We start from the raw sequence: 27788 nt of genomic DNA on the forward strand, positions 1-27788 counted from the left end.
TTTAATTGTTGATCTATTGCACCTATGTTGCTACTTGCCTTATTGCAATGTTTAATGTTTGAGTTGTTATCTATGCAGTGCATGTTTGTCTCACACTTATATCCATACTATGCATGTTAACTTAGGCTCTGATACCGCTTTTGGCCATACCCTATAACTCTTTTTAATAATGCCAAAGGGGAGAACGTATAGAAAAGTATAGGAAAAAGGGAAAACCTTACAAGAAGTATAAGTGGAAAAATAATGAAAAGGAAAATGTTAGTTTTAATCCTTAAAGTTGAAAATTGAAATTGAAAATCAATATCTCATTTACATAAGAATATCTGACTCAGGGAGAGCAGAGATTAGATCTAATCACTTATGAAATGAAAGCTAATGAGAACACACATCTCAAATTCTATTTTTTTGAATTGAACTCAGGGGGAGTTTATAATTTCCTTGGAAAAACTATAGTCAACTAACCTCTATCCTTTTCAATAAAAATTGTCATTATAAAAAAGGGGGAGATTGTTAAGTTCAAACGCATCATAACGTTTTTAAAATCTAATTTTGATCATAACAATTTTTATAGAAGCATTTTCCTTAAAAACTAAACTTATTATACCACTTGAATTTCAGGAGAAACCCAGTTTATGTTATAAGCTTCATCGTTCAATCATCACAAAAAGAAAGTGTTGTTCCTTTGTTTGGTTGTCTGCATTTTAGCTAAGTATGTATGTGCCAACTTGTCGGACCCGATGTTGTAACATCTTGTCTATGACATCTGTCCCTAAGTATCTACTATAAGTTGGTTATTTGGTTATCTGTGAAGATTTTTATTCAAGTTAGGTTTTTTCTGGAAGCTTCTGTGCGCCGTCAATGAATATTCCCGTGTGTAATCAAACCCGGTTCAAGGGGGTTTGATTTGAATCTATTTATGGAAGTTGGAATCTCCTTAATTACTGATTGACTGAGGATCATGTGCTGATTTGTTACTTGGTTGTTTCTAATAACAACTTCCAGTATCTGTGTATGGACCGTGTGCTCTTTCAAGCCCAAATGAAGACAAGGCCTGAAAGACTACATATGAAGACCCAAGACCTAGGCACTAGGTAGAGAACGTATCATTGTATTAGGGTTTTTATCGAGTTCATACTGTTCTTGTACTCTTAACAACTTTATGCAATTGTGGTGAGCTAAGAGTTGAGTTGTTACTGTGTGATCTTTAGATCTGTCTTCGTAACTCAAACTTGAGTTCAATCACTGTGGCAGTGATTGTGAGAGAGAGTGAGAGGGTGTTCTCATACTTAGGGGGAGACCTGAGTAATATTCCACGGGTAGAGTTAGGTAGAAAAGGTAGTTGAACTGGGGCAGTTCCTGTGAGACATTTTGTGTACAATTTCTCTATAATAGTGGATTATCTCTCTTGGGTGAAAACCCTCCAGACGTAGGTGGTATTGCACCGAACTGGGTTAACAATCTTGTGTGTGATTTTATCTTTTCAGTCTTTTATCTTGTTGCAATATTTACTGTGATTTGTGTAATGTTGTACAAGATGTCTTAGACATCTGGTAGAACATTCGTCCTACACCTGCCAAGCACCCCTGTTCTATTATTGGGTGAGATCTAGGGAGATAGTTTTGGTATTATGAACAACAACAAGGAAGGAGGATCTGTTCATAGGCCACCAATCTTGGATGGTACTAACTATGACTACTGGAAAGCACGAATGATTGCATTCTTGAGATCCATTGACAGCAAGACATGTAAATCCATTGTCAAAGGTTGGAAGCACCTAGTGAAGAGTGACAAAGAAGGAACTTCAACCACTGAATTAAAGCCTGAGGAAGAATGGACCAAAGAAGAAGATGATGAAGCTTTAGCAAACTCAAAAGCATTGAATGTCATATTCAATGGAGTGGACAAAAACATGTTTAGGTTGATCAATACCTGCACTGTGGCTAAGGATGCCTGGGAAATTCTTCAGAGTGGCACATGGAGGTACTACAAGGGTGAGAGTGTCAAGACTTCAACTTCTCACTACTCAGTTTGAGAATCTGAAGATGAAGGAGGATGAAACTGTGTCTGAATTTCACATGAGGGTGCGAGACATGGCGAATGCATCATTTGCCCTTGGAGAACAAATATCTGAAGAAAAGCTAGTCAGAAAATTTCTCAGATCTCTACCTAAGAGATTTGACATGAAGGTGACAGCAATTGAGGAAGCTCAGGATATTGGCAGCATAAAAGTTGATGAATTAATTGGTTCTCTGCAAACCTTTGAGATGTCATTGAATGAAAGGTCAGACAAGAAGAATAAAAGTATAGCTTTTGTGTCAAACGCTGAAGATGATGATGCAAGTGAGAAAGAGTCTGATGAAAATCTGTCTGAGGCAATAACTCTGCTTGGGAGAAAGTTCAACAAAGTTATGAGGAGGTTTGAAAGAAAAACTAGACCAAATGTGCCAGACAAGCGGTCTGACATTGGAAAAAATTCTGGTTTTGCACGCAGAAACAAGGAAGAAGACAAATCCAACAAAAACAAGGGAGTCCAGCGTCATGAATGCAAAGGATATGGGTATATTAAAGCAGAATGTGCAACTTATCTAAAGAAGCTAGGAAAAGGGATGGTGGCAACTTGGTCTGATGATGATACAGAAGAGGAAGATGAACCTCAAGTCATGGGTCTTACTATGAAGTGTAACTCTGAAACAGGTTCAAGTGATGGTGAAATATCTGAGGAGGAACTTGCTGAAACCTACAAACTTCTATTCAATAACTGGAAGGAGGCTTGTGAAAAAGGAAAGAAGTTAGAAGGAGTTGTCAAGGATCTGGAGATTGAGAAACAAAATTTGTTGATCATTAATGGCAAACTTCAAGAAGAAGTCATTGTGTTGAATTCAAAGATTGAAGGTATGATAAAATCTGTTCGTATGTTGAATAAAGGAACTGATGTGTTTGAATTGATTTTGGAAACAGGAAAAGCTGCAAGGGATATGACAGGCTTAGGCTATACTGAAGACCCCACATCAGAAGAAAATAAACAAATCAGTAACAAGTTCATTCCTGCAGAGAAGAAGACTGAGTTCAAGATATCAAATCGAATGTCACAACATGGTGTTCAACAAGGGTATCGGCAGATTCCTTACTCTTATCCTCAGGTTCAGAAAATGAGAAGTTCAACCTGGAGATGTCATCACTGTGGTAAGCATGCACACATAAGACCCTATTGCTACAGGCTATATGGAGCACCTCAATACTGGAAGGCTACTCAGATACTCATCTATGCCAGTTCAAAGAGAAGAAAGTGGAAACCTAAGAACAATGTCACTGCACTTGTTGCCTATACCTCTCTGAGAGTATCCTCTAAGGAGGATTGGTACTTTGATAGTGGATGTTCCAGGCACATGACTGGTGTGAAGATGTACCTAGACAATATCAAACCACACTCAACCAGCTATGTCACTTTTGGTGATGGTGCTAAAGGAAAGTTCAAGGGATCCGGAAAGATTGTCAGTGGTGGTTCTCCAAATCTGAGTAATGTTCTACTGGTGGAAGGCTTAATTGCTAACCTGATTAGGATAAGTCAACTGTGTGACTTGGATCTAAATGTCTCATTCAACAAAGCTGGCTGCAAAGTTACTGATGAGAATGGGGAAGTTGTCATCACTGGAGTGAGATCCAAAGACAATTGCTACATGTGGTCTCCACAGAACAAGGCTATGTCTTTAGTGTGCCTAGTATCAAAGGAAGATGAAGCAAAGTTGTGGCATCAAAAATTGGGACATCTAAACCCTACAAGCATGAGGATGGTCATATCTAAAAAAGCCAAGCGATAAATAATCAACAATGTCGGCCGATGCCTCAGAAAACGGAGACTCACGTCTCAATTAGTTCACTCGGCCGAAGCCTCTAGAAAACATTTCCCAGTCAATCACAATCAAGTGCATAAACAATAAATCAAGTCGAATTCGTCGACACCTAAAGCATTAGCTAGTATTCAGTGAGTAGCCCTCACCTGTAGTTCCTCCAGTGCGTTCCTGCAGCGTTCCTTCACGATCTCCTCCTTCCGCTCCACGGAATTCCTCAAACGAACCTTAGAGCGAAATCACAGAATTCAATCACAATCAGTCAGAAACTCAGCAAACAATAATTACTAAGGTTACACGAAGCATTATAAACTCCGAAGTACGATAATCTAACGCGATAAAACGAGTTTTCGAAAAAGGAAATTTTCCTTCCCCCCCTTAGGGTGCTCTCGGCTACAACACATGAAAATGTGTTCCGGCGCTTTTTCTTCGATCAAACTTGATTCCTAGGTTATCATTAGTCTTAACTAAGGCGAATTAAAGCTCGGAAAAATTATCGGATCGAAAACTGACGCAGGGGTATTTTGGTCAGTGTTTTTAGCTCGGAAATTCAAAATTGGAATTTCGAAAAACAAATTGGATGGGGACATCACCAACGACGTTTATGAAAACTAATCCTACTGGCGCTAAGCTCAGTCGAGAGTTTTAAGTCAAAAGGGCGAAACTTTAGCCGAAAAATGGGTATTTGAGCAGAATTGAAGCTCGGCGGCGATTCGGCGAGATTCGGCGAATAACAACTGGATAATCGTGCTCTTGGGTTAGTAGAGAATAGGTTTTGTCAGAGAAATCAAGTTATTTGGACAGTTTTACAAAAAGCTCGAAACTTTGAGCACAGAAAGAGATAGAGAAAAGCGACAGAATTTACGATCAGAGGTAAAGAATAGCATCAATACCTCGAGGTCTACGCGTAGCAACTGCCGGTGCGACGATCAGGCAAGAAACGGCGAAATTTTTTTCTCCTCCTTCCTCCTTCAAGCTCGCGGGTTTGGGTGAAGAGAATGGTGAGGATGTTTTATTTTCATGCTATTTATAGAAGATGGAAAACGAGGGAAAATGAAAATTTCGCGATTCCGGTTTTTCCTGTGCATTCCTCTGTGAATTCTAAGATAGGTTCTGGCGACAGAATTCCAGAACTCGAAACAGGTTTCTCAGAATTAAGATAAATGATTCAAAGTCGGTGTAAATCTATTTTACCCGAAAACTACTTTTTGCAGTTGACGTCAGATGAGAAAACTTCTTTCTGAAGAAAGATTAGAAACTTCGAAAGAAATGAGTGTACGCGTGTGGAATCTTCGTTTGAAGCTCCGAATAGAAAAAGTCTTCATCGACAGTTTATTTCAAGTTTCTTGAGCTATCAGGGATTTAGTTTCGGCAAACCTTCGAGATTTAGAATCGGACGTTCGTACATTCCAGGGTTTCGTATCGAAACGCTTGTCATGGAAAGGATTAAGAGAAGTTCTAACATTTCTATGAAGATTTTTGGAATTAGTTTCTATCGTGTTCTTAAGGGTAAATTAGTCGTTTACTAAATGCACTTGTCCTAAGCATAAGAGAATATTACTTGCGCTATAACTTATATCGATTCTAATGTTGTCCTTAGCCTTTTCCTGAACTTTCTCCTTCATAAATTTATTCCATTTGATGAATACTTGTTCAGTTTTCCTTCACGTTACATCGAACCTAATCGTGAATAAAAATTTTATCGATTTATTCTATTCTTAAAAACTTGGGTCTCACAGCTCAGGTACCGAGGACAGTGGAGTTTCTCGCAAGGGTTAGTTGGAGGAGCTAGTATTTCTTTTATGGTTTAGTTAGGGGAGTTATGCTCTGTTATGTAACACGGGGAAAACGTTTAGCTTTGTACATTGATGTTAAGAGTTATTTTATGAACTCTCTTTATTCATTCTTGGATTATGTTTAATTTTAGAGTTGAAAATAAATCCGTTGTGCTATGCATAAGATGTTATGACACTAAAGTTAGAAATTTATATATTTATTTTGAGCATGACAGGTGTTTTGATTCATGATTTTGGAGAATAAGTGTGACACCCTCTGTGTTATGCATTTTACTCTGATTTAATCTATAATATTTATGTGGGGTTTAGAGGGTGTTACATGCTTTGTAGCGCCAAATTTAATGACCGTCGCTAGTCCATTTAGCGGCGGTTACAACCACCGCTAAATGAGAAAATTGACCGACGCGAAACCAGCGAATTTTTCTAGTGCACGCATTAATCTGACTTAAAGTACCAAAACAAACACTTTATTTATTTTATTTATCCCCACTACTTATTTATATTTATGTGTCTATATATCAATCTACAACTCAAAAATTCTTATTGTTCACACCGACCATATTGTACATGCACTAAAAAGCTTACTTAACCCAATGCTTGTATGCTTGGTACTGTTAGGAAATAACACAGCTGAAGAAGTAAAATAAATTAGGAGCGCAATAAATAACACGAGAATATAACGTGCAAACTTCAAAATTGGAGAAAAAACCACGGCTGTTGTCAAAACCGACAACCAGAGAATAAACATTATGTGTAAAAGTTGTTACAACACATAGACTTCACTCTCAACTACTCCATGACCTCAGTACATCTACACTCTCCAAAGTGAATATTTGAACTACATCTCACAATACTCTAAAATAAGAGTATAAGAGAAAAAGAAAACACAAATATAAACTTAAATGTTTTTAGATGCTAGTGCTTTGGTGTTTTGATGTGTTGAAACAAGAAGCTTGAGATCCCTATATATAGTTTTAAACTCTCTCACCTCTCACTAATTTAAGCAATTTGAGACTTCTCCAATAGCTTTACTTAATCTTTTTTCTTCTTCATTAACAATGTGAGACTTACATTGCAATTAACTCCGATAGGCAATTCACACATGGGCATTGTGCCCCACTTTGGCACTTACTAGGATCTCTTTTTCCATTTCATCTGAGCTCATGCCCACCACATTCTGAATCTTCGTTATCGACATAATCATTTAACAGTGGCAAACGACTATTAAAAAAAGTGAAATTTTGAAATAAAAAAACATACTTAATTTAATATTTAATAACGCGATAAAGTATAGCAAATGATTTCGTGAGGACTTTGTGATCTTATTATTTAAATCAAACAAAAGATAAAGTAATTGCGCAATAAGCATAACGAAGTGATATTTAACCCAAAATAAGTTGAGTTTAATGGATATGCACTGACAGTGTAAAATAGTTTTACACAGTCATCCAATCAAAGCATGCCACATATGAGAGATAATTACATTTGACTTTAATTTTAATTAAAAGAATAAGATATTTTCTGATTTGGCGGAATTCAATTGGATGTCTGTGTAAAACTATTTTACACTGTCAGTGCATATCCATTAAACTCAAATAAGTTACCCCAGAAATAAGTTTCCAAGTGCTTGTATTTATACTCGTCGAAAAAAAAGTGCTTGTATGTAATAATATCAATCATTTCAAAAAAAAAAATATCAATAATTTGAGACTTTCAAAAAAAAAATTAATAATATGAGACCAAGTAAAGCAGATGATTTCGTGAGAACCTATGATCTTATTATGTTTTTTTTTTCTAAACGATCTTATGATGTATATCAAACACAAGATAAAGTAATTGCACAATAAGGATAACGAACTATTCTTTTGCTTCTAAAATATCTATGTATATTCAAAATTTAAAAGTAACTATTGTTACATATAATTTTTTAATATTTTTTTAGTTACAAATTTCTTAATATAATTATAGTAATATGATGATCTAATTTTGTATTTTTTTTGAACTCAGATCTAATTTTGTATTTGATTAAAATTTCAACTCCTAAATTTATAATTAAATATTAATTAATGTAAAAAAGTAAACTGACTTGTGTGGCATCAATTGATTGGATGTTAGTATAAAAACATTAATTTTTTATTCAATTGAAAGTGAACTCTCTTTTTGAAAGTGAACTCTTAAGCTTATTGTTCTATCACCAATAATATCTTTTGCTTATTGTTTTTTCTGTTAAATAATATCTTTTTGTTTCGTGTTTAGATTAAACTCTTTAATTATAATTGAAGGAATGCACTAGTGCATTGTTAAATTCTGTTGCCAAAAGTGGGTGAAGTGAAGTGCAAAGAGAGAGAGAGAAGAGAGAGAGAAACTTCGAGGAAACAACGTTTCACCGTTCATCAACATCAAACAACATATCCATCCATTGTTAACTTTTATCAATCAGCGGCCACTGATACTGACACACTCACCTTCTTCCTTCCATTTCCACTGCTTTAAGGTATCATTTTTCCCCACATTTTGCATTCAATTTCTGATTTGGAATGTATATACATATATTGATAATAACTTTGCAAATTTGCTAAATTTCCCCCCTTAAAGATTAATCTGAGTTGAAGAATTTTATACAATGGGTAGAATTTTGGAGAGTTGAAACTTGAAAGCTGTTGTGAGAAAAGGGTGTTTCTTTAAATGGCATTCTTTCCTAAAAAGAATGTGGCTTTGATGAAAATGAAGTAAAGTTCTGACTCTGAGATTTGATTTGATTCGAATTGCTTTTATGGGTCTGTTGAATTTCTTTAGGATAAAGAATCTATGGGTGGATCAAGTTCAAAAAGGGTGAATTCAAGGCAACGTTCCTCTTCAAGGTCCGGTTCAACTCCCTGGTATCCTCAATATCAATCACCTTACTTGCCACAAAACCAAGATCATGGGGCTCCTCAGGGGCATGAAGGGCATCATCATCCATCTCAAAGCTATGGTAGTGCTGGTGGTTATGCTCCCGAGCAAAGAAAGAGATCAGACAAGAAGTATACAAGGATAGATGATAACTATAAAAGCTTGGACCAGGTAGCTTTTCTCTGCTCCCTGATTCTCAATGGATTAAATGTAGAGTAACATGGCCTCAGGGGAATCCATGATATCTGTTGAATGTTTTCCTGTGTTTATTCTGAGTGGAACTGTCCCTGCATTTTGAGTTTATGGTCTGGAGTCTATTTTGGTTAGGTCTTCAATCATTGGGAACAATTTGATGCTTCAAGTTTAATGATGCATGGTTTCTATTTTAGTTCATTGTTCAGATCTTTTTTTAAAGAAAACAGTGTGAATTTGTGAAGCTAATGAAACATTTTCTTCTCTTGATCTTGCAACTAGTTCTTTTGATTATTTTCTGGACATTGTCATTATAAAGATGGTGATAATTTTGTTGAAAGAAAAGTTTTCCTTTTTGCTTTCTATTTTCTGCTAGTTGTAATTGTTATTCATATTTTCTGTGACATTCTGATGTATGTTTTTTTACACATTTGAAGGTAACTGAGGCTCTTGCAAATGCTGGTTTGGAGTCTTCCAATCTCATTGTTGGTATTGATTTTACAAAGAGCAATGAGTGGACAGGTTTTTGCTTTATTTGACTAATCTCCTTTATTTTCTTCCTCTTGTAATTGAGTTAACATGCTGCATAACTTGCTTTTGTATTAGGTGCAAGGTCATTTCAAAGAAGATGCCTACATCACATCGGGCATGAACAGAATCCATATGAACAAGCTATATCTATCATTGGGAAAACATTATCCTCCTTTGATGAAGATAACTTAATTCCCTGTTATGGATTTGGAGATGGTAATTGAGATAAATTGTTATGAATTGCATTCATTCCTTTTAGAATCTAATCTAATGTCATAGTGACTTATATTGTGTGTGGGTTTACATGTTGGCAGCATCAACACATGACCAGGAAGTTTTTAGTTTCAATCCCGATGAGAGATTTTGTCAAGGATTTGAAGAAGTGTTGACACGGTACAGGGAATTGGTTCCACAATTAAAGCTTGCAGGTATTGTATCAGTGGTCAAACTTCATGTCCATTTTTATTGTATTTTATTCAGCTTTTCGCTTATCCTATTTTTGGCCCTAACTCACGGCAGGACCAACATCATTTGGTCCAATCATCGAGATGGCAATCACCATAGTTGAGCAAAGTGGAGGCCAATACCATGTCTTGGTGATCATAGCAGATGGCCAGGTAGAGCATTATCTGAATTGGACTTTTTTTTTTTATATTAATGGTTTTACTCTTATGAAAAGTGTGGGGTTGTTGATGGTGAAATTCATACCTTAAATACTGTACCTTGACATTGAAATTAAAGTAAGAATTAGTTGTAGTTCTTATGTGGAGATATCAAGAAACTTAGAGATGATATTGGCTGAGCAGCATACTGGCATGGTGCAAACGTGCTTGCCATTGGCCATCAATTAGCAATTGGAGAAGTATGATAAATGAATTGATGTTGGGGATTGTCAATTTGTTGCAGGTGACAAGAAGTGTTGACACCGAGCGTGGGCAGTTGAGTTCTCAAGAAAAGAAAACTGTAGAAGCTATTGTGAAAGCTAGGTAATTATCTGCCTGTGTTGCATGATTCCTGCTGTTGTTTGTAATATTTTTAACATGTCTTCACTGCCGTTACAAATAAATGTTTTTATTTCCAGTGAATATCCCCTGTCAATCATATTAGTTGGAGTTGGGGATGGGCCATGGGATATGATGAAAGAATTTGACGATAACATCCCTGCCCGAGCATTTGATAATTTCCAGGCAAGTATCTCCTGCTCAAAAGTTGTCATTTTTTGTGTCCTCCAAGTATGTTCTGCTTATGTTCTCAATAATGATAAACTTAATTGATTTTTTCCCACTCCCAATGTTTTTGTAGTTTGTGAATTTCACAGAAATAATGTCAAAGAACATGGATCGGTCCAGAAAGGAAACTGAGTTTGCACTTGCTGCATTGATGGAAATACCCTCCCAATATAAGGCAACACTAGAACTTAATATATTGGGGTAACAATGTTAATTTATTTTCTTTGTATGTTTTGGTGCATTATATATAGCATTTGTTTATAAAGCCACTCAAAATTTTCTGAACAGTGCACGTAGAGGGAAAGCTATCGACAGGATTCCTCTACCACCACCTCTATATGGTGCCACCGCATCTTACAACTCCCCAAAAACTTCACGTCAAAGCAGTTTTCGTCCCAGTGCACCATCTCACAGGCATGACATTGGCACGAATCCTCCTGCAAGTTTTGCAAGTTCTGCTTCTGATAATCAGGTATATGTCCACTCTTTGCTTTCTCTCACTGTTAGTTCACTGTCACTGCAGTTGCATGTCTACTTCCCCTTGTCATTCTCAATCCTCATGTAGGAGGTCTATTTTGTGGATTGCTTGCGACATCTTTTTGATGCTCGTTAATGGTGAAGTCCCTCAAACCAGAAGTTTCAAAAGCTTTTAATGGGGTCTATGAGAGAAATGAACTTTACATAAGCCTTTTCTATCTGAAGAAATTATTCATCAAAATAATTATTCACCATTGATATCGACTCACTGTGGCACTCAGAAAGAGACCTTTTATATACAAACACCATAAACTAATCTGTTATGTAATCCTTGCAGGTTTGTCCCATTTGCCTCACCGATCCTAAGAATATGGCCTTTGGTTGTGGGCATCAGGTTAGGAAGCTACCCACTTCACATTTTTCTCATATTAGTTCAGTTTTAGATAATTGAATCATGAATACCCATTAGTTATGTGAGTCATCTTTATTAATTTGCAGACATGCTGTGAGTGCGGACAAGATCTTGAGTTATGCCCCATTTGCAGGAGTACCATTGATACTAGAATAAAACTTTATTAGATGATAGCTCTGAAAACTTGTCCATGGCTTTTCATGTGGAGCTATGGAACTGAGGTTTCTACAACTTTCTTGGTGATGGGGGAGGAGCTGGAGGATGGGTGGAAAGGTTGCTTACTAGTTCCACATTGTAAATATTTCTGGTATCTATTATTTTTTAAGTCCATGCTTTGAACGCATTTTATATTAGAGTTGGAGATTCACATTGTTAAATTAATTTTGTGGCAATTCATCAATATAATGTTAATTGTTCTTTCTTCAAAATCTTGTGCCTTGTTATGCATTTCTTGTTTATGTTCCGTGGGTTCAAAATTAGCACAACTATGACTTTGCTTGTCACTCGGTACGAGTCAATTTCATACACTATCAGCATGTCTGTGATCATGAAATGAGGTGCTGGTTCGGGTCTTTAGCAGCATGATCTGGCGAATTCAGTCATTGGAATGAAGTAACATGAAATAATTTTAAAATTAATATGATGAAGTGTTGGATGATGAAAAGAAAATGCTTTCCATTTGATTCTTACCTTTGTTTTTCTTCAAATTGGGAGGCACGTGATGTAAATTTTGCACACTACCTAAAAGATGGAGCAATTTTATTCTTTTATCCTCACAAAATATCCACTAATGTAGTAATTTTGTTGCGTTCAATTTTCATTACATTCCTTTATTCACCCACCCAGCCGTCCATCAATGTCATGTATCCAAACATAGCATAGGCTGAGTTTAATATAAAAGTTAGATTAGCACTTTGTTTTCACAAGTTTGCTACAAACATGAAAATGGATGGGAATAAAATCTGCACATAAACCGTACATGTCAATTTTCCTGACAAAATTGGCGACAAAATGGACTGGGTAGAAGGAATAAATAGTAAAATGACACCAATACTATTCTTGAATAAACCCTAAGACTTAAAAATAGGCTGGATGAGAAACGAAACCTTAGAGTTGTATTCAATAAAGAGATGGACATAAAATTAGTATAGACGACCCCCTTTATATAGTAGCTAGGTCATCCGCCATGATAGCACCTGACGCGTTTTTCCTTGGTAAGTCTAACGTGTCAACTAAACGAACCTAGGCCGCTCTCTGGGCCTCATCATGCTGGGTCATCCTTCCTTTACTGGCCAAGCCCAATTTCTCATACCTACGTTGGTCGCCCCGAAAACCCCAATGGTACATACACCCTTTTAAATTTATACTTTATTAAGTTACCTTTTTATACTCTTTGTCAGTTTGGTTTGGTTATTGTTGGTGTGGCAAAATGAGTTTGGTGTATTAGGCTGACTCATTTAACCCGATTTTTGTTCCAATCTTTTATAGAAGTTCCAAATTGTTCTTTTAGATACATTTGTTATTTGTTACTCACATGCAAACAGATATACCTAGTCACATTTACAGAAAGCCCACTTACACCACAATTTTCTACCTATCTCTTAAATTGGGAAAGCCCACTTAAAATGAGAGATATGCACAAAATTTCAATATCATAAAAGATTAAGATAAATTTCAATATCAGAAAAGATTAAGATAAATTTCAATATCAGAAAAGATTAAGATAAATTTCACATGATCCTAATCCATATTTACACCTATTTGTCTACCAACATTTTGCTTAAAGAAAGGAAAAGATTATGTTTGCAGCTGAAACCATTCTTGCATGACCCCCGACTCAATGGGATCTCATAAAACACAAAAAGGTTAGTAGATGACCTATTAACTTACCTCACAGCAAGATGCCTAGATGACAAAACGATCGCACCTTTTCAAGTGCATGACTTCTACTAACTCGGCTCCAAACAAACCTGCTCCTACAAAAGGACCCTCCCAAACCCTCTTGCTACCACACAACACACAGAAACGTGTTCTTCCTCTGCAACAAATCATGATCACCATCCTACTCTTCTTGCTCTGTGCTGGGTTCAGCCATGGCGCCAAAAATGAAGGATCATTGGAAGGGAGAAAAGGGCAGTGGCAAATGCTCCTCAATAACACCGGCGTGGTTGGCATGCACACGGCTTTAACCTCCAAAAACACAATCATAATGTTTGATCAAACCGAAGCTGGCCCATCTGGCTACCCACTTCACAAACGCTTCAATGGAAGCAGGTGCAACACCAGAAGCCACAACGATGTGGTGGACTCAACATGCTATGCTCACTCTGTAGAGTATGACATAAGTGCCAACAGAGTGAGGCCTTTGAGGCTTGACTCTGATCCTTGGTGTTCCTCTGGCTCTTTCCTCAGCAATGGAACACTTCTACAAACTGGTGGGTATGGCAGAGGTGCCAAAAGGATCAGATTCTACCGCCCCTGTGGGAATCACCAATGCCACTGGATCCAATCAAGGAAATCTCTATCTGATGAAAGATGGTATGCTTCTAGCCAAATACTCCCAGACCATGACAGGGTAGTTATTGTTGGTGGAAGAAGGACCTTCACATATGAATTCATACCAAAAATTAGTCCTACTGAAAAATCCTTTGATCTTCCCTTTTTGCACAAAACCAATGAAAGAAATGCAAAAGGGAACAACCTCTACCCTTTCCTTCACCTCTCATCAGATGGAAACCTCTTCATTTTCGCAAACCGTGACTCAATTCTCCTCAACCCGAGACGAAACAGAGTCATTAAGACATTTCCTCGTATACCTGGTGACGGGTCGCGAAACTACCCGAGCTCTGGCTCATCAGTGATGCTTCCACTGGATCACAGCGACAATTTCCACAAAGTGGAGGTTATGGTGTGTGGAGGTTCAGCAACCGGAGCACTCAGAGCTGCTAGTAACGGAAAATTCCTCGAGGGATTGAGATCTTGTGGGAGAATGGTGATAACAGGGAATGACAACAAGTGGGAAATGGAGTACATGCCGGAACCGCGTCTCCTACACGACATGCTGATTCTCCCTAATGGGAACATTCTGATCATCAATGGAGCAAAACATGGTTGTGCTGGGTATGACAATGCTAGAAACGCTTCTCTTGAGCCTTATCTATATAGCCCAAAGAAACGATTAGGAAAAAGGTTCAGGGTTCTGAAATCGACCAAAATCGCCAGAATGTATCACTCATCTGCAACTCTTCTTCCTGATGGGAGAGTCTTGGTTGCAGGAGGAAACCCTCACGGAAGGTACAGTTTTCACAATGTGGCGTACCCAACGGAACTGAGACTTCAAGCATTTGTTCCGCACTATATGCATCGGAGGTACCATAGCTGGAGGCCAAGCAATTTGACAGTAAAATCTGGCGGTGGTGGTGAAAGGGGTGTGATTGGGTATGGGGCTGAATTTAGGGTTCGGTTTTTGGTGGGGACAAGGCCGAGCAATGAGGTAGCGTTTAGTGTCTACGCGCCGCCGTTTACTACTCACTCGGTGGCGATGAATCAGAGGATGTTGAAGCTGAGGTGCAGGAGCATGGTGAGGAGTAGTGGAGGATGGGTGGATGCTGTTTTGGAAGCGCCACCGTCACCGCGTGTTGCGCCGTCTGGTTATTACTTGCTCACGGTTGTGAATGGAGGAATTCCAAGCGTGTCTCAATGGATTCAGTTTGGGCACGCCTAGGATATGTTTCTGGCGTTCCATTCCAGTTAAAGAGTTACAAGAATCAAATAAATGCTTATAGTTAATCAAAGTTACCTTAGCCCCTTTGTATCTTGTTAACAAGTGTTTTAAAAATTTGATTAAAATATACGTAATACATTTTTAGTTTATTTAAGATTAAGTGCTTAAAAAAGATTAAGTGCTTTTTATTTTCTCAAAATAATATTATTTTTTCCTTGATTATTGGCTTCACAATTTATAAACAGGTGTGAGGCTCGGTGTGAGGGTTTACCTCATGACAACGAACAAGTGTATTGTCTTAAGACTAAAGTGAAGAAGGATTCTTTGGATTTCAATGTCATCTCATCATTGGGAATAGTTTCGTGCGGAAGCATGACTTGGAGTGTAGACCAAGTGGAGTCCAATGGGAGCTTGAATCTCGTACAACTCATAGATCTTGCTCACGTTCTGAAACGAGAAGAGCTACTTTGGTTTTGTAAATCTATAGAGCAATGGGTTCTCTTTGGTGACTAGAATAAACACTTATTTGAGACTTACACTTTGTTTAGTAGAGAAGAAAGAGATAGAAAAGAGAAAGTAGAGAAGAGAGAATTTGAGTTGAGAGAAATAAGTGAGAAATATAGTAGATTTTGAGGTTGTTTGGTATGGTAAAGATAAATTAGAGAGAAAGATGGAAAATAATGAGGTAGAAGAAAGAAAAAAATTAACTTTCGATTAAAAAAACAATTTTTTACAAAAAAAGGTGTCAGAATGCAGACAGTGGCGGTCAAAATCTGACCGCTGCGGTCAAAACCTGACTGCCACTAACTGCACACGAAAATCATTTATAAAAGATAGTGTCGGTTTGAAACCGCCACTAATTGCATAGTATACAAAAAAAATGACATGGACGTGTCTCTTCGCAATTTGCGAAGAGAAGAAAAAGGGAAAAATTGGCCCCCTCTATCTCTCTCTCACATGAACCTCTCTTTCACCAAACAAGGGTGATTTCACCCTTTCTCCTTTAACTCTCTCTTCTCTCAATCACTCTTCCTTAACTCTCTCCTACCAAACAAAGTGTTAGACTATTGTGCGTTGCAAGCATAATCAGTGGCGGATCCAGGACCCCGGGGTCAGGGGGTTCACATTTTTCAAATGAAATTGAAAGTTTTTTTTTTTGGTAAGCAAATTTGTACTATAGAGGTACTAGGGATACCTCAACCTATGGTAATTACAAGGAACATGAACAAGAAAAAGAAAAGAGAGGTCCAAGGGACACAGTACAAGGACAAAGGCAAGAACAGACAGGAAAATGCAAGGCTTAGGAACGCCTACTTATGAGCCTACCAACCTTTAACTTCCTATGTCACTACAAAACCCAATAACCTTGTAATCAGAATTGATCCAACTAGCTGCTATCAAAATCATGTCTCTAGCAATCCTTTGAGGTACATCAGCAGCGAAACAAGGCCAATATCAAGAGTAGGAGAGCCAAAGTTTCAGAGAGAACTTTAGCTTTTAGAGCCCCAATTATGAAATTGAAAGTGAACATTAAGCACAAGTTATTTAACAATTTCCCATTGAAAGTGAACACTAAGCACAAAACAGAAATTGCAATATCCCTCTGATCTTAACACCAAATCAAAATCAAACAAATTGATGAAACTTCTAATTCACTAGTTTTTTTTTAGAAAGCTGAGTTTATTTCAACAAAAGAGAAAGATACAATCAAAGCAAAAGGCCAGTAAATTTCAAGAGGCCCCTTGCATAGAAAAGCAAACACAGAACAGTAGAGAAAAGAGAAAAAAACTACTACAGACAACTACAACTACTACAAACTCAAAAAAAAAAGAAAAAGAAAAGGAACATAGCAGTTGCGGGCAAGGAGCAAAAGCAGACACTTGTAGCTACAGCAGGAGAGTATTAACGAGCCAGGATCCTTGCTACCAGAGGAAAAGAAACAAACCCCAATTCACGGCTGGGCTGAAATGCTACTGTAGCGCTACCCCAAAGCCAAAGCAAACAGCACAACAACGTCCATGAACCATGTCCAAAGCAGGGGGAGGAATTCAGATAGAGGTACAAATCATGACATGAGAAAAGCTTGATGAAACTAATTGTGCTATGAGAATCAAACAACGGATTCCAAATTTCGGGAAATTTGGGGAAAATGGCAAATGGGTACTCACCAAAAATCAAGGGTGCGTGGTGGACTCACTGGACTGGTAACCCACTGGTGGTGCTGTGGTGGTGGCCGGTGGTGCACTGGTGGCTGAGCGGCGTGGTGCTGTGGTGGTGGCTGGTGTGTGTGTGCGCTTGACCTAGCGAGAGCAAGAGGATGAGGGATTGAGGGCCCGAGTAAGAAGTGTGTGTGTTAGTGAGAGAGAAAGGGTCTTTGGTGCAAATTGAAATTTTCAGGGGGTTCAAAAAAATAATAATACAGGGGGGCATGTGGAGTTTTCTCTTTTTTCAGGGGGTTCATCTGAACCCCCTCAGCCTAATGTGGGTCCGCCCCTGAGCATAATAAGATTTATCAATTAGAGTTAGAAATGTGTATCAATTAGAGTTAGAAATGTGCATTGGTGCATAGATTAGAAAGTTTACAGTTTGCAACTCATGATTATTGTTGCTCTATTTTTTCCATGGAGAGACTACCTATCCTCCCCGTGTCATCAGTTATATGCCTCAACTTTCTTGTAATGCTCAGATTTTCATGAGTCACTTTAGAAACCTTTACACAAATTATGCTGACTAAACTTTCGAAGTCAAGAAAATGCAAATATATTTTTTCCAAAACATGCTGAACCAAATGCATAATAATTACTCGATAGCAGATAACTCTATGTCCATAAACATACGTACAAACAAAGTCTTCTAAAAGAAATATCAAAAGACATCTTATGACTAACAAGCTCCATATGATCTCCACGCAAGGTAGACCACAAAATAGCAAAACATAAGAACATACCCTTTCCTTGAACCAAAGAGAATACAGATTCATATGATCATCCTACATGCTTCTGTCAAGTTCAAACGCTAGATATCGCTTATCATATTTTGAATGATAACAATTTTCAAGAGTATAAGTGTAATGGTTGAAAATTTCATGTGAATTATATTTCAGGAAACAACACTTATGACTCACATCCCTCATCGGCTGATGATTGAATTGCAAGGTAATGCAAGAAGACAATTCATACAAAAGAAGAACGATAAAAGTTACAAGACAGTCTGCACTAGCAAAGAAAAGTCAAATATGCTAAATCGTCTGCCAGAAGAGAAGAATACAATAAGTGAAGAAATCACTCGTCTATCTCCAAACTGACCAATGAAGACAATGTCTAGAGAAAGAGCGCTATATTCAAATTGAAGAAATCTCTCTGACATTCTTGAGGAGAAAGTCAAGTATAAATAATCACGTGATACTCTACGAAGCACATTGATCAAGGAAACAAGTACAACGTGAGAATGGGCACCATCTTTAATTTGGAAATTATCTCTGACAAGCTTCAAGAGGAACTCAAGTGCAAAACTCACGTGATTCTACACATCGTCTTGACCAAAGTAGAAGTACAATGTTGTCACAATCAAGCTTCCATATTCTCTCAACAGAGAAAGGAACAAAGATCGAGTGCCACCAACTAGCTGACAAGATACATCTTTATGGAAAAAAGTCTTCGTGAAACAGTGGCATGCATTTAATACACTTGACAAAAGCAGAATTGGTCAATTCTCCTGTAACAAAACATTCTAGACTTCTCCAAATTGACTTTCATCCCCAAAGCAATACCAAAGTCTCTACGGGTGTTGGCCACTGTTTGCGTCTATTCTTTATCCGCCTAAAAAAAAGCAGAATATCATCCCCAACGAAAATATGAGAAATGTCATTACCTTCCTTTGTTATACGAATTGGCTTCCAACAACCACCATTTACAAGTTTTTGAATTTGAATGGCAAGTCGCTCCATGCAAAGGACAACGAGGTATGGTGATAACAAATCCCCCATGACGAAGCCACCTCCATGGTTTAAAGGATTGATGCTTCAACCCATTCGAAAGAATTGATATGGTAGCATCTTGGACACCCTACATAATTAGATTAACAATTGATAGTGGAAAGCCAAAATCATAGAGTGTTCCATGTAAAAATTCCCAATAAACTTGATCATATGCTTTTTTCCAAATCAACCTTTAGAGCTGCTAGTCCTCCCCCCTTCTTGTGCATACATAAAGTGTGTGTCACTGATCGAGGCCGTACCCGATACAAATAATTATTTTAGAAAACTGTAGTAACTAGGAAGTGACTCCTAGGTCGTTTCCCAAGGATTATCGTTTCAACAAAGACTCAGTATTAAGAACGCACAACGCACACACACACTGGGGGGGTTTTGTGATTCAGTTTCAAAATACTAGCAGAAAGTAAAAACATATTAATATAATCAAGTAAAGACGGACGAATCCCTTTGTTCAGTATATCGCTGCTCAATCACGGGTATCTAAAGATCAATTCTTGTTATTAGTTTCCTAGTTCGTGAGAATTAATTAACTAAGCGATGACTAATTCACAGATTCCTAAACTAAGCGATTAAGAATCTTTTACGCCCTAATATGAACTAAGCGAACATACATCATCTTCTATTTCTAATCATAAGGAATTAAGCAAACCTAAGCCAGAAGTAGAGATGAAGAAAACTAATCATGCGAATTCTATTAAGCACTATACCTCAAGAGCGCGATATACTTTGCAAAGGAATTCGTTCGAAAGGAATTAGCCTTCCATGGATGGGGCGAATTCAGCAATTAAATTGGAGGAAGTAGGGAATAAAAGCATAAACCCTAGCAGAACTCTAATAATTACTGAAAACGAAATTATACTGAATAATAAGCAGAAGGCAAAAGGTAATTGTTTCTCTCAGTACAAATCCTTAAATAGGAGCTGAGATCACAAATCCTAATCAAAATCAAATCCTAAAAGATAACAGTAAATCTTAATAAATCCTAAAGATAGAGTTTTAAAATAACAACCTAAATAAGTTTGAATCTGAAAGATATCAAACTTAATTTATTCCGAAATTAAATCCTAATATTTCCTAAAATACAATCTTCACTCCAGCACAATCAAATCTTCATTCCGCAATTCTCCAAAATGCCCTTGATGTCAAATAAAACCTAAAAATAAGAATAAACGTAATTAGACCAAATAATAGAAATCTCTGTCAAGCAAGGTCAATTAATTACGAATAATCTATAATAATGACAAATTAAGGCTATATAAAATGGGTAAAATATTGCTCATCAAATACCCCCACACTTAGCCTTTTGCACTCCTGGGCAAAATAAAGAATTAAGAACATGAAAACCAATTTGTAACTGGAAGTGAATCATGCAATCACCTAAAAGATCACATACTTAACAAAGAATCCTAGGAAATGTAGAGAAATGGGCAAAATCAAGTGAAGAATCAAAGAAACAAGAAATCCATGAATATCATCCAAACATCCAAGCATGTAAAGTAACCAATCAAACCAAGAGGTGAGAACAAAGATGATAGATCCTCACAAGTTATGCTCTCAAAGTGTTTACACTCAAGTGTTTAAGGTTTGTGTTTACGCTCAAGGCACTTCATGAGAACAAACACTACCATAGGCTTGACAAGACGCTAACATCAACAATCAAAAACACATGCACATAAAGATCAAAAAGGACTTTTAAAGGTTGTAATGGGGCCAAGGACAAGGTAGGATAAAATATGGGATAAGTAGCTAAAACCTTAGGAAATAGAGGAGCAATGGGGAATAAGCAAGAAGTAAGTCAAAATCAACCCAATTTCATAGCATAAGATTTGCAATTCTTCCTCCAATTCCACACTTCAACTTTTCATCCTGCATCCTTTCATTCATTTTTTTTTCTCTTGGCCTTCTCTTTTTTTTTTTCTTTTTCTTTACTGAATAACAAAACTAGTAAGAAAAACAGCACCACCATACTATTTACAACAACCAACTAAGCATAACCGAGAATTGGAAGAATTAAAGAACAATGCACCCTTACCCACTTAGTACTTACTCCCAAAACAATTCCAAAGCTCCAAAATTCCCTAAGATTAGGTCAATCATGGTTTTTCACTTATAAGCTTGTAATGAGCTAAAGAAAAGAGGGGTAAAAAGGCTCAAAGTGGCTATCAAAGGATAAATTCATTCAAGGTAGGCTTATTTGGCTAGTGGCTTATTAATTAAAAGAAGAAAATGCCTAAAATCACCTCAATATGTGCATGTGAATATCAAGTAGAAACAAGCGTCAAGTCAAGTTCTAGAGTGCAAGTAATCAAGAGTGCAATCACACAAGAGAAAGATTAAAGATGGAATACAGTTGACCACCTACAGTTAAGGCTCAAAAACTCTCACAGGGGAATTAAGTCTATCATAATTGTTTCAACCCCTCAATTTTCAAAAGTAACTTGACAACAAGAACGCATGGATTCACATCACAAGATATCATGACTCAGTTCAAAGAAAGAAAATGCTCATAATCTAAACAAGACCTAAGAATTCAAAGAGAAGCATGCATCAATTTATTCATCTAATTTATTCTACCTAAGCTAATCTCCCCCCCACACTTAAACTACACATTGTCCCAATGAAGCATAACAAATAGGGAATTGAACAAGTGCAATAAAAGTAAAGAAGGAGAAAGAAAACTCCCTGATTCATGGCGGGAGGAGGGCGGAAATAACCAAGGAAACATTTTCCATGGTAACATCCACAAGAGAAGGATTGGTGAGGAAATGCTTGAGGCGGTGACCATTAACTTTGAAGCTCTTATCTGTGGATTCACTTTTGATCTCTACAGTACCATAAGGAAACACATTAGTAACAACAAAAGGACCAATCCACTTAGAACGAAGCTTACCGCTCATTAGGCCAAGCCTAGAGTTGTACAACAACACGTGTTGTCCAACCAAAAAGTCTTTTCTGGAAATCAAGCTATCATGGAATATTTTGGTCTTCTCTTTGTAGAACTTAGAGTTCTCATAGGCTTCCAAGCGGATCTCGTCTAACTCACTCAATTGAAGCTTCCTTTCGCCACCAGCTTGATCAAGAGCCAAGTTGCAAGTCTTCACAGCCCAATAAGCCCGATGCTCGATCTCAACTGGAAGATGACATGCCTTACCAAAAACAACGCGATAAGGAGACATTCCGATGGGTGCTTTGTAAGCAGTACGGTGGGCCCAAAGAGCATCCTCAAGTCTATTGCTCCAATCCTTCCTGTTAGGCTGGACCGTCTTCTCCAAGATCCTCTTTATCTCTCTGTTGGAATTCTCAGCTTGCCCATTTGTTTGAGGATGGTATGGTGTGGAAATTCTATGAACAACCCCATATTTCTTGAGAAGAGCTTGCATGGACCTATTGCAGAAATGGGTGCCTTGGTCACTAATGATTGCTCTAGGAATGCCAAACCTGCAAAAGATGTTAGACCTAACAAAATCCACAACAACTCGAGAATCATTAGTCCGGGTGGCCTTAGCTTCCACCCATTTAGAAACATAATCAACATCAAGCAAAATATAATAAAAACCAAAAGAAACAGGAAAAGGACCCATAAAATCGATACCCCATACATCAAAGACCTCACAAAACAGCATGGGCTGCTGAGGCATCTCTTTTCTCCAATAAATGGTACCGCCTGCTCTCTGACATGGCTCACAGGTGCTGCAAATCCTTGCCGCATCTTTGAAGATGGTGGGCCAGTAAAATCCAGAATCAAGCACCTTGCGTGCTGTCCTTTGGGGTCCAAAGTGACCACCCACTGCAGAAGCATGGCAAAACTGAAGGACTGGCTCAATCTCATGATCTGGAATGCACCTCCTAATAACCTGGTCAGTACAAAACTTCCACAAATAGGGGTCATCCCAACAATAATATTTAGCATCACTCTTAAGCTTAGCAATCTGAGCTCGAGATGCAAATGGAGGGAAAACAGAAGCAACTAAATAATTAACAATATTAGCAAACCAGGGTGCGGGAAAAGAAACTGAAATATTAAAGAGCCGCTCATCCGGAAAGTCATCTCTAATGGGAAGAGTATCAGCATCCCTCTCTATCCGACTCAAGTGATCGGCCACCAAATTCTATGCTCCACTTCTATCTCTAATCTCCAAGTCAAACTCTTGGAGCAAGAGCATCCATCGGATCAACCTAGGTTTTGATTCAGCCTTCTTCAACAGGAACTTTAGAGCTGCATGGTCAGTGCACACAATAATTCTAGAACCTAGCAAATATGATCTAAATTTATCTAGAGCAAACACAATAGCTAAAAGTTCTTTTTCAGTGGTTGTGTAATTCGCTTGTGCAGAATCTAAAGTCCTAGATGCATAATATATTACCCTAGGCAACTTATCTACATTTTGAGCAAGGACAGCACCCAATGCGTAATTAGAGGCATCACACATAAGCTCAAAAGGGGTTGTCCAATCCGGCGCCTGAATGATAGGAGTGGTGGTCAAGGCTTTCTTGAGGCAATCGAACGCCTCTCTGCATTTCTCATCAAAATCAAACGCCACTTCCTTCTGCAGCAAGTTAGAAAGAGGAAGGGCTCTCTTGCTGAAATCCTGAATGAACCTGCGATAAAAACCTGCATGACCAAGAAAAGAACGCACCTCTCGCACGCAAGAGGGGTAAGGCAAATGTGAAATAACATCTATCTTGGCAGGATCCACCTCTATGCCTTTGTTAGAAATCACATGACCTAGAACTATGCCTTGCTCTACCATAAAATGACACTTCTCATAATTCAAAACAAGGTTAGTTTCAATGCACCTATGCAAAACTTTATCTAGATTATCTAAACATGTATCAAATGAAGATCCGTAAACAGTGAAATCATCCATAAAGACCTCGATGCAACTCTCTAAGAAATCACTGAAAATACTTACCATGCACCGCTGGAATATACCAGGGGCATTGCATAGGCCAAAGGGCATCCTCCTATAGGCAAAAGTGCCAAAGGGACAAGTGAATGTGGTCTTTTCTTGGTCCTCAGGAGCAATGTGAATTTGAAAGTACCCAGAAAAACCATCAAGAAAACAGTAGTGACTTTTACCTGCTAAGCGCTCAAGCATTTGATCAATGAAGGGCAAAGGAAAGTGATCCTTTCTGGTTGCTTGATTGAGCCTCCTATAATCAATGCAGACTCTCCAACTGTTTTGCACTCGAGTAGGGATAAGCTCGTTCCTCTCATTCTTCACTACGGTAAGTCCTGTCTTCTTAGGGACCACTTGAACTGGGCTCACCCAAGGGCTGTCAGAGATCGGATATATAATTCCAGCTTGTAGCAGCTTGGTGATCTCCTTCTTCACAACATCAAGTATCATTGGGTTGAGTCTCCTTTGTGGTTGTCTTACTGGCTTCGCTCCTTCTTCCAAGAGTATTCTATGCATGCACATGGATGGACTAATCCCAGGAATGTCAGCTAAGGTCCAACCAATAGCTTTCTTGTGCTTCTTTAGTACTTGCAGCAACTTTTCCTCTTGATTTTCATGAAGGGTTGAGGAAACAATGACAGGGAGCTTCTTATCATCCTCCAAGTAAGCATACTTGAGGTTATCTGGTAAGGGCTTAAGCTCCAATACGGGTGCCTGCAAAACAGATGGAACCAAACTAGCAGATACAGTTTCTGCAGCCTGCACTTCAACAACTGGGTTAGTGCAATCAGATTTCTTAACATCTGAGTCAACAACAACAGTGTCCAAAAATTGATCAATGCAAGAATCACACATTTCAGTAGCAGTACATGTATGACAAGTGTATGACCCAGTTAGTGAAGGAAAATCATAATCATGTAGGAAATCAGATTCATGTTCATCAAGCAGTTCACCAAGCAAATCAATATGAAACATAGAATAGTCTTTAGGTGGATGTTTCATAGCATCAAAAATGTTTATCCTAACCACAATATCACCGAATTCCATAGTCAATGTTCCAGCATACACATCTATCTTGGTTCGGGCTGTCTTTAAAAATGGTCTCCCCAAAATGATAGGAACTGTATTACGGGAAGATCCTTTTTCCATTTCAAGCACATAAAAATCAGCAGGGAAAACAAGTTCACCAACCCTAACCAAAACATCCTCTACCCAACCGGTAGGGTGTGCCGTGCTCCTATTTTCTAATTGGATGACAACACCCGTAGGTTTCAAAGGTCCAAGTGAAAGAGATTTAAAAATAGACATAGGCATCACATTAATTGAAGCTCCTAGATCTAGCATGGCATTTTCAAATTTAGTATCACCTATGACACAAGGAACAGAAAACGTACCTGGATCCTCACACTTTTCAGGAACATCAGAAACAGGAGCAGGTTTACCAGCTTTACCTATGATTGCAGAAACGTTTCTCCCCATGCGAACTCTTTCATTTCCTTTCAGCTTCCTTTTCTAAGTGCATAATTCTTTCAGAAACTTTGCATATCTTGGAATTTGCTTGAGTGCATCAAGTAGAGGTATGTTCACCTCCACTTTCTTGAATATCTCCAAGATTCCCTTATCTACCTCTTCCTTCTTTTTGCTTGGCATAGCTTTCGGAGGGAATGGAAGAGGAATGGAAGGTGGTTGTACTTGGAAGGTTCTTGTGGCAGTGGTCTCTGTCTCCTTTTCAGGTCCAGACTCTGGCTCTGGTCCATGATCTGCATCAATTTGCTTCCCCGACCGTAAGGTGATGGCGCTCACATTTCTTGGATTGACAACCGTCTGAGAGGGCAGCTTATCAGAATTCTGGGACTGTAGCTGGTTTATTGAAGTAGCCATCTGTCCTATCTGGTTGGTCAGATTCTGAATAGAGGATCTGGTGTCTTGTTGGAACTGCATGTTTTGGGTTGTCATCTGCTTCAACATATCCTCCAACGAAGGTTCTTTAGTTTGTGGTGCAGCAGGGTTGTTCGCATGTTGTTGCACTGGAGGGGGCACATATGGTCTAGCATTATTCTGAAACGGTGCTTGGGCAGGTTGTGACTGATCAGACCATCTAAGATTTGGATGATTTCTCCAGCCAGGGTTATATCTGTTAGATGACAGATCATAATTTTGCTGAGGTCGATTGTTGAAAATGTTGGCCGCATATGCTTCAGGATTCTCAGGTTCCTGCAGAGTAGGACAAACATCAGTATTATGGTCTTTAGTGCAAATGCCACAAACCTTTGCCTGTTGTGAGGGTTTATTCTGGCTCATGGCCAATTGAGTAAGCAATCTGGCAATGGTTTCCATCCTCTTCTCAAGCTTGTCCATCCTTGGATCTGTCCCAATCTCATTAACGAGTTTAACAGCATCATTACTCCTTGTGTGAAACTGCTGAGAATTAGCAGCCATCTTCTCAAACAACTGCCTGGCTTCAGTAGGAGTCATGTCATTCAAGGCACCTCCACAAGCAGCATCAATGAGATGTCTCTCCATGTTGAGCAAACCCTCATAGAAATACTGAACTAGGAGCTGCTCGGAAATCTGGTGATGGGGGCAGCTCACACATAGTGTCTTGAATCTTTCCCAGTATTCATGTAGAGTCACTCCATGTAGCTGCCTGATTCCTGAGATGTCTTTTCTGATTGAAGTTGTCCTAGAGGCAGGGAAGAACTTCTCAAGAAACTTTCTTTTCAGGTCGTCCCAGCTTGCAATGGATGAAGGAGGCAGGTTATACAGCCAAGTCTTTGCAGTTCCCTGAAGGGAATGAGGAAAAGCCTTCAAACAGATATGATCTTTGTCAACTTCAGGAGGCTTCATGGTGGATATGACAGTACGAAACTCCTTGATATGCATATGAGGATCTTCACCTGCAAGACCACCAAACTTAGGCAATAAATGGATTAGTCCAGTTTTGAGTACACATGGTACATCCTCAGGATACTGGATACACAAGCTTTCGTAGGTGAAATCAGGTGCAGCCAGCTCCCTTAATGTTCTCTCTCGCGGTCCTTCTTCAGCCATGTTATCAGAAGCTGCAACAAAATCAGATTCAAAATCAAGGCCAGAATCAGAATCACTTGAATGAGGATCAATTACAAAAGCTCTACGTGCTCTAATTAACCTATGAAATTCTCTATCTATTTCAGAAATTAATGGATGCACAAACCCAGGATTCGCCCTAGTCATGCAACACTAATTATTTCAAACAGAATCAATTGAAAACTTGAAAATAATTTTTTTTTTCGAAACCCTAAAAAAAACTTTTGGCGGAAGGCCTTTTTTTGCGTTTTTAAAAATCGATATCGCAGCGTAGCGGTCACAGATGAATTGGAAATTTTTTTCTACCCCAAAAGCATATAAATTATGTTGAATTCCGAGTTCTGGAGCAAAAGATATGGCCATTTGAAGTTACAGCCTAATTATCCTTCAAAAATCACTAATCCTTACCTTCACCAACAAATCCAGTACCTGCGTCAGAGATCGAACTTGTTAATACTACTAATAATAATACTAATACTACTAATACTAACTCTATTGAACCTTTGGTAAAGACGATAATCCCCGACAACGGCGCCAAATTTGATCGAGGCCGTACCCGATACAAATGATTATTTTAGAAAACTGTAGTAACTAGGAAGTGACTCCTAGGTCGTTTCCCAAGGATTATCGTTTCAACAAAGACTCAGTATTAAGAACGCACAACGCACACACACTGGGGGGGGGTTGTGATTCAGTTTCAAAATACTAGCAGAAAGTAAAAAC

General features: G+C 38.3%; 3 protein-coding genes, 1 long non-coding RNA gene and 1 pseudogene across 4 annotated transcripts; 3 read left to right on the forward strand and 2 right to left on the reverse strand.

Moving 5' to 3' along the window:
- Nucleotides 1–2042: 2042 nt before the first annotated feature.
- LOC130738093 (uncharacterized) lies at nt 2043–3818 on the forward strand. Its single transcript, XM_057590000.1, has one exon. The coding sequence runs from the start codon at nt 2043–2045 to the stop codon at nt 3816–3818; it is 1776 nt and encodes a 591-aa protein (XP_057445983.1).
- Nucleotides 3819–7949: 4131 nt separating this feature from the next.
- LOC130720056 (E3 ubiquitin-protein ligase RGLG2-like) lies at nt 7950–11805 on the forward strand. Its single transcript, XM_057570679.1, has 12 exons — nt 7950–8138; nt 8441–8707; nt 9166–9250; nt 9335–9475; nt 9574–9687; nt 9779–9876; nt 10166–10245; nt 10341–10446; nt 10562–10689; nt 10777–10960; nt 11303–11359; nt 11464–11805. Exons 2-12 carry the CDS (start codon nt 8453–8455, stop codon nt 11542–11544), a joined length of 1329 nt encoding a protein of 442 aa, XP_057426662.1. The 5' UTR covers nt 7950–8138; nt 8441–8452; the 3' UTR covers nt 11545–11805.
- Nucleotides 11806–13364: 1559 nt separating this feature from the next.
- LOC130720131 (aldehyde oxidase GLOX-like) lies at nt 13365–15534 on the forward strand. Its single transcript, XM_057570775.1, has one exon. It carries the CDS (start codon nt 13428–13430, stop codon nt 15099–15101), a length of 1674 nt encoding a protein of 557 aa, XP_057426758.1. The 5' UTR covers nt 13365–13427; the 3' UTR covers nt 15102–15534.
- Nucleotides 15535–16736: 1202 nt separating this feature from the next.
- LOC130731909 (uncharacterized) lies at nt 16737–17799 on the reverse strand. The gene is made up of 2 exons (XR_009016885.1): nt 17270–17799; nt 16737–17082 (listed from the first exon to the last, which is right to left on the reverse strand). It is a non-coding gene; the product is annotated as an uncharacterized LOC130731909 (long non-coding RNA).
- Nucleotides 17800–21782: 3983 nt separating this feature from the next.
- LOC130738103 (uncharacterized) lies at nt 21783–27212 on the reverse strand (annotated as a pseudogene).
- Nucleotides 27213–27788: the final 576 nt, after the last annotated feature.

The sequence above is a fragment of the Lotus japonicus genome, chromosome 1 (genome assembly GCF_012489685.1).
Source record: "Lotus japonicus ecotype B-129 chromosome 1, LjGifu_v1.2".
Taxonomy (NCBI): Eukaryota; Viridiplantae; Streptophyta; class Magnoliopsida; order Fabales; family Fabaceae; genus Lotus; species Lotus japonicus.